This window comes from Dendrobates tinctorius, unplaced genomic scaffold (genome assembly GCF_039654945.1).
Source record: "Dendrobates tinctorius isolate UK_male_01 unplaced genomic scaffold, ASM3965494v1 ptg000491l, whole genome shotgun sequence".
NCBI classification, from domain to species: Eukaryota; Metazoa; Chordata; class Amphibia; order Anura; family Dendrobatidae; genus Dendrobates; species Dendrobates tinctorius.
The window spans coordinates 264,428-271,617 of record NW_027362152.1 but is presented as its reverse complement, the minus strand read 5'-3'; the positions used below and the strand labels follow the sequence as shown (position 1 = coordinate 271,617).

The 7,190-nt window shown below is 47.4% G+C and overlaps 1 protein-coding gene across 3 annotated transcripts in view; it reads right to left on the bottom strand.

Annotated features, from left to right (window-relative positions):
- Positions 1 to 528: 528 nt before the first annotated feature.
- The window catches only part of SLC16A6 (solute carrier family 16 member 6), a 66,747-nt gene continuing 60,085 nt past the window's right edge, over positions 529 to 7,190 (bottom strand). For all 3 annotated transcript variants that reach the window (XM_073564824.1, XM_073564823.1, XM_073564825.1), the window contains 2 exons: positions 5,707 to 6,513; positions 529 to 1,163 (listed from right to left, as the gene is read on the bottom strand). In XM_073564824.1, the coding sequence (XP_073420925.1) occupies positions 925 to 1,163; positions 5,707 to 6,513 (1,046 nt within the window). In that variant the 3' untranslated portion in view covers positions 529 to 924. The remainder of the gene's footprint in view (positions 1,164 to 5,706; positions 6,514 to 7,190) is intronic.

Here is a 7,190-nt window from a genome sequence, read left to right as displayed (position 1 = left end):
AGTCAGATGAGGCCAAAAGAAGAACTTTTTGGGCTAAATGCAAAATGCCATGTGTGGCGTAAAATTAACTCTGTTCACCACCCTGTAAACAGCATCCACACCGTCACACATGGAGGTGGCAGCATCCTGCTGTAGGGAGGCATTTCTTCAGGGAGGGAAGCTGGTCAGAGTTGATGGGAAGATGAATGGAGATAAATAAAAGACAATCCACGAGAAATCCCTGTTAGATGCGGCAAAAGGCTTGAGACTCACAGTTGTCAGATTTATACTTCTAAAATAATTAGAAGAATTAGTTATCATTTCCTTTACAAGTCTCAAATACTTGTTACTTTGTGACCAGATACAAATCGTAATAAAAAAACGTTAAGTTTGTGGGTGTAACGTGTAAACGCTCACAGGGTATGAAGACTTTCTGAAGGCACGGTGTATAAACATGAGAATGTAAATCTCACCCCACACATCACATGGACCCACGTGCCCAGAATGACGGGTACACAGGGCCAGAACAAAAAGAAAAACAGCCAATCCTCGTGCATCCAAAATGGTTTATTTCAAGGCAAAAGTCATTTGAGGCGGCACAGCCATGAAAGAATAGAAAAGTCCTGAGTGCTATAGAGTGATTGCCCGATCACATCTGCCCATCCCCCACAGCAGCGGTAACTACAATAACTTAATAAATATTTGGTTTCTATGGAACCCGTCAGCATGGATGTGGTAGGTTCCCCTGCAGGCGGTGCCCAGTACAAACATTTGCATCCTGGCTGTGTGGCGGCTGTTAGAGGACAATCTACTGCGTACTAGAGGTAATGCCCTTTCGCCTCTGCAGCCCCAGTAACCACCAGTCACATTTCTGGCTTCCTTTCCCTTTCTCTACATGTGCCTGGACCCACCGTCATGCCTGAGGAAGGTTTATTGCTCCATGCTCTACACGGCCCCGCTGAGGCTTTGGCAGCTTTTGCGCAGCCCATCTGTTCGGCTCATGTCCATTTCCAGAAAATCTTCAGGCATTTCCTGCATTCCTTGACAGAGAAGTGGTGGCTTTCTCTTGACAAGTCCTGTCCTGCATGGCCTCACCAGGGCTAAAAAAAAGGCCCCTATCGCCATGCCAATAGCACAGGAGTAGAATGCAAAACCATAGTTGTGTGTCCAGTCCACCAGCACTCCTGTAAGAGAGAAAGAGAGCACCATTAATGGTCGTGTCACAGAGATCTAAGGCCACGTTCCTAATCACTAGTCCATAAACACCCCGGCCAGAATATGCGAGAGCACCATTAATGGTCATGTCACAGATCTACAGACACGTTCCTAATCACTAGTCCATAAACACCCCGGCCAGAATAAGTGAGAGCACCATTAATGGTCATGTCACAGATCTACAGACACGTTCCTAATCACTAGTCCATAAACACCCCGGCCAGAATATGCGAGAGCACCATTAATGGTCATGTCACAGAGATCTAAGGGCACGTTCCTAATCACTAGTCCATAAACACCCCGGCCAGAATAATTGAGAGCACCATTAATGGTCGTGTCACAGATCTACAGACACGTTCCTAATCACTAGTCCATAAACACCCCGGCCAGAATAAGTGAGAGCACCATTAATGGTCGTGTCACAGATCTACAGACACGTCCCTAATCACTAGTCCATAAATACCCCGGCCAGAATATGCGAGAGCACCATTAATGGTCGTGTCACAGAGATCTAAGGCCACGTTCCTAATCACTAGTCCATAAACACCCCGGCCAGAATAATTGAGAGCACCATTAATGGTCGTGTCACAGATCTACAGACACGTCCCTAATCACTAGTCCATAAACACCCCGGCCAGAATATGCGAGAGCACCATTAATGGTCATGTCACAGAGATCTAAGGCCACGTTCCTAATCACTAGTCCATAAACACCCCGGCCAGAATAATTGAGAGCACCATTAATGGTCGTGTCACAGATCTACAGACACGTCCCTAACCACTAGTCCATAAACACCCCGGCCAGAATAAGTGAGAGCACCATAATGGTCGTGTCACTGATCTACAGACACGTTCCTAATCACTAGTCCATAAATACCCCGGCCAGAATAAGTGAGAGCACCATTAATGGTCGTGTCACAGAGATCTAAGGCCACGTTCCTAATCACTAGTCCATAAACACCCCGGCCAGAATATGCGAGAGCACCATTAATGGTCATGTCACAGATCTACAGACACGTTCCTAATCACTAGTCCATAAACACCCCGGCCAGAATAAGTGAGAGCACCATTAATGGTCATGTCACAGATCTACAGACACGTTCCTAATCACTAGTCCATAAACACCCCGGCCAGAATATGCGAGAGCACCATTAATGGTCATGTCACAGATCTAAGGCCACGTTCCTAATCACTAGTCCATAAACACCCCGGCCAGAATAAGTGAGAGCACCATTAATGGTCGTGTCACAGATCTACAGACACGTCCCTAATCACTAGTCCATAAACACCCCGGCCAGAATAAGCGAGAGCACCATTAATGGTCGTGTCACAGATCTACAGACACGTTCCTAATCACTAGTCCATAAACACCCCGGCCAGAATATGCGAGAGCACCATTAATGGTCATGTCACAGAGATCTAAGGCCACGTTCCTAATCACTAGTCCATAAACACCCCGGCCAGAATATGCGAGAGCACCATTAATGGTCGTGTCACAGATCTACAGACACGTTCCTAATCACTAGTCCATAAACACCCCGGTCAGAATAAGTGAGAGCACCATTAATGGTCGTGTCACAGATCTACAGACACGTTCCTAATCACTAGTCCATAAACACCCCCAGCCAGAATAAGTGAGAGCACCATTAATGGTCGTGTCACAGATCTACAGACACGTTCCTAATCACTAGTCCATAAACACCCCGGCCAGAATAAGCGAGAGCACCATTAATGGTCGTGTCACAGACCTACAGACACGTCCCTAATCACTAGTCCATAAACACCCCGGCCAGAATAAGCGAGAGCACCATTAATGGTCGTGTCACAGAGATCTAAGGCCACGTTCCTAATCACTAGTCCATAAACACCCCAGCCAGAATATGCGAGAGCACCATAATGGTCGTGTCACAGATCTACAGACATGTCCCTAATCACTAGTCCATAAACACCCCAGCCAGAATTAGTGAGAGCACCATTAATGGTCGTGTCACAGATCTACAGACACGTTCCTAATCACTAGTCCATAAACACCCCGGTCAGAATAAGTGAGCACCACTAATGGTCGTGTCACAGACCTACAGACACGTCCCTAATCACTAGTCCATAAACACCCCGGCCAGAATATGTGAGAGCACCATTAATGGTCGTGTCACAGATCTACAGACACGTTCCTAATCACTAGTCCATAAACACCCCGGTCAGAATAAGTGAGCACCACTAATGGTCGTGTCACAGACCTACAGACATGTCCCTAATCACTAGTCCATTAACACCCTGGCCAGAATAAGTGAGAGCACCATTAATGGTCGTGACACAGATCTAAGGGCACGTTCCTAATCACTAGTCCATAAACACCCCGGCCAGACTAAGCGAGAGCACCATTAATGGTCGTGTCACAGATCTACAGACACGTTCCTAATCACTAGTCCATAAACACCCCAGCCAGAATAAGTGAGAGCACCATTAATGGTCGTGTCACAGACCTACAGACACGTTCCTAATCACTAGTCCATAAACACCCCAGCCAGAATAAGTGAGAGCACCATTAATGGTCGTGTCACAGATCTACAGACACGTTCCTAATCACTAGTCCATAAACACCCCGGCCAGAATATGTGAGAGCACCATTAATGGTCGTGTCACAGATCTACAGACACGTCCCTAATCACTAGTCCATAAACACCCCAGCCAGAATAAGCGAGAGCACCATTAATGGTCGTGTCACAGAGATCTAAGGGCACGTTCCTAATCACTAGTCCATAAACACCCCAGCCAGAATATGCGAGAGCACCATAATGGTCGTGTCACAGATCTACAGACATGTCCCTAATCACTAGTCCATTAACACCCTGGCCAGAATAAGTGAGAGCACCATTAATGGTCGTGACACAGATCTAAGGGCACGTTCCTAATCACTAGTCCATAAACACCCCGGCCAGACTAAGCGAGAGCACCATTAATGGTCGTGTCACAGATCTAAGGGCACGTTCCTAATCACTAGTACATATACACCCCGGCCAGAATAAGTGAGCACACCATAATGGTCGTGTCACAGATCTAAGGGCACATTCCTAATCACTAGTCCATAAACAACCCGGCCAGAATATGAGAGCGCACCATTAATGGTCGTGTCACAGATCTACAGACACGTTCCTAATCACTAGTCCATATATACCCTGGCCAGAATTAGTGAGAGCACCATTAATGGTCGTGTCACTGATCTACAGTCACGTTCCTAATCACTAGTCCATATATACCCTGGCCAGAATTAGTGAGAGCACCATTAATGGTCGTGTCACTGATCTACAGTCACATCCCTAATCACTAGTCCATAAACACCCTGGCCAGAATTAGTGAGAGCACCATTAATGGTCGTGTCAGAGACCTATAGCCACGTCCCTAATCACTAGTCCATGAACACCCCAGCTAGAGTAAGAGCACCATAAAGGTCGTGTCACAGGGACCTACAGACACATCCCTAATCACAAGTCCATTTATACCTTGGCCAGAATAAGTGAGAGCACCATTAATGGTTGTGTCACATAGACCTACAGCCACGTCCCTAATCACCCGTCTATAAACACCCCGGCCAGAATAAGTGAGAGCACCATTAATGGTCGTGTCACAGAGTTCTAAGGCCACGTCACTAATCACTAGTCCATAAACACCCCGGCCAGAATAAGTGAGCACCATTAATGGTCGTGTCACAGAGTTCTAAGGCCACGTCACTAATCACTAGTCCATAAACACCCCGGCCAGAATAAGTGAGAGCACCATTAATGGTCGTGTCACAGAGTTCTAAGGCCACGTCACTAATCACTAGTCCATAAACACCCCGGCCAGAATAAGTGAGCACCATTAATGGTCGTGTCACATAGACCTACAGATACGTCCCTAATCACTAGTCCATTAACTCCCCGGCCAGAATAAGAGCACACCGTAATGGTTGGGGCACACAGAGCTAAAGCCGCGTCCCCTCTTACCCCAGCCCAATAGAGGTAGCAAAGAGTTTCTGGCAAAGTTCATCTCAAAACACTAGATCAGAATTTTATCCTTGCCGAGGACAGGGCATCAGACTTGGCCTGACCACTGCACTATGCTGCCCATCCACATGTCTCATGAGCAATAAGTTAGAGCAGCTCATGGATGCCAAAGCTAAATGCTGGGGGACACCTGGGCAGCTCTACACCTTTATGTAGGTTCCCACCCTGCATCTGACGCAGGAGACATGCGGAGGAGCTGTGTGTAGCATCTCGTTCCTGGGGAGCCCCTACACCCTTAACACATTTACATATTATCTTTGACCCCCTGTTCTACTCTCTGGTCTCCCCAAATACCTTACAATTAGTTGAGATCCTGGAGGTCCAAATAAATATGTGAGGGTTTAGGGTGGTCACTGCCATAAATCACGGGGGACGGGGTAACAGACACCCCATGATCAGACTTTTGGTTAGCCTCATTTGTATTGTAGAGAAGAAAAGGGGCATATAGGGCGAGGGGCTGTGCTTCCTACCTCCAATTGGGGGTCCGGCCAGCCCTGCCACGCTCTGAATGAACACGTAGACTCCCACACCAGATGACATCTTCTCAATTCCTACAATGTCTTCTTCAGCCACCAGAGGAATATGTGTGCCAGTCACTGTACCCAACATGCAGCCAAAAAACATGCTACACACCATGAGACCCCAGAAAGTGCAGGCGAAGGGGAAAGCAATTAAGGCGAGGCATAGCAGCACAACGAAAATGAGTTCAATATAGATTTTGCGGATGGGTTTCTTATTCAGCAGCCAGCCAGCACCGATCCTCCCAAACACTTCAGCGATGGCCATAGCAGACAACATGTATGCCGACGAGTCCCTGTCTATGCCCAGGCTTAGACTGAGAGGGATTATATACAGTGATGGAGCGAAGAACCCCAGGGTAGCAAAGAGTCCAAAAAGTGCATAGCATACAAAACTAGAATTTCTTAAGACCGAAAAGTCTAGAAGAGGAGGCGCCTTGTTCTCGGCCACCTGGCCAACCATCTCTTGTGTCTCTTCTTCAGTCTTCCCATTGGCTTTCACATTGCATGGGACATTTTTAGGTGAGGTAGAGACTTCGACTCCAGAATCTATGGAATCTAAAGAGGTGAGGGTCTGCTCGTTCTCCAACATGAAGGCGTTCTCAAGGTTTTCAGGCTTTGGAAGTTTCTTAGTTTCTTCTTGGGGCTTGATGATTATTGGTCGAAGTAAAGCACCACAGACGACGATGTTCAGCTGCAAAGCCCCGACCATCAATAGACAAAAGCGCCACCCAAACTGGTCACTTAGTGCTGTAATGGCTGGAGAGGAAAGATTGGAGTTAGTTACATCTATACCAGATTATAAAAGGAGCAAACAGCAGAACATCATCAGCCACAACCGATCTCCAAGCAGACCACATACACCATTGGAAGAAAAGTGTTGGGAGACTTGTCATAATCACCGAATTCAGGTTTCCATTCAATCTTATTGCCACCAGTGTATAAGATGCAGCCCCTCAACCCCCCCAACCTGTGTAGGACATCCAGTTGCCCCATCTCCACAATGGTGTATAACCTTCAGCCCCCCCAACATGCCATTTGTGACAGAATGGCTGGTGCTAAAAGAGCTCATCGATACCACCACTCTTCTGACCCCATGAGTGTTGAGCAAAGATCCCATCTAGTATCAGCACAAACACGGCAACCCCTCCAGAAGCTTCATGGCTGAGCAGCCTTACATCACAGAGCACAATGCTGAGAGCCGGATGGAGTGGTCTAAAGCCACCACCACTGGATTCTGGCTCTGTCCATTTTCGTATCACACGCCTCTATCTGCATCTGATGGAGGAGTCTAGGTTTGCCGATTTCAGGGGGACGTTCTCCTTGACTGCATTGTGCCCCCTGTACAGATCGTGGAGGAGGATACTGCTATGGGCTTACCAGGGGGCGGCCTCAGCCCCAGTGATGGGAAACCTTAATGTTTCAGCACAAAACAT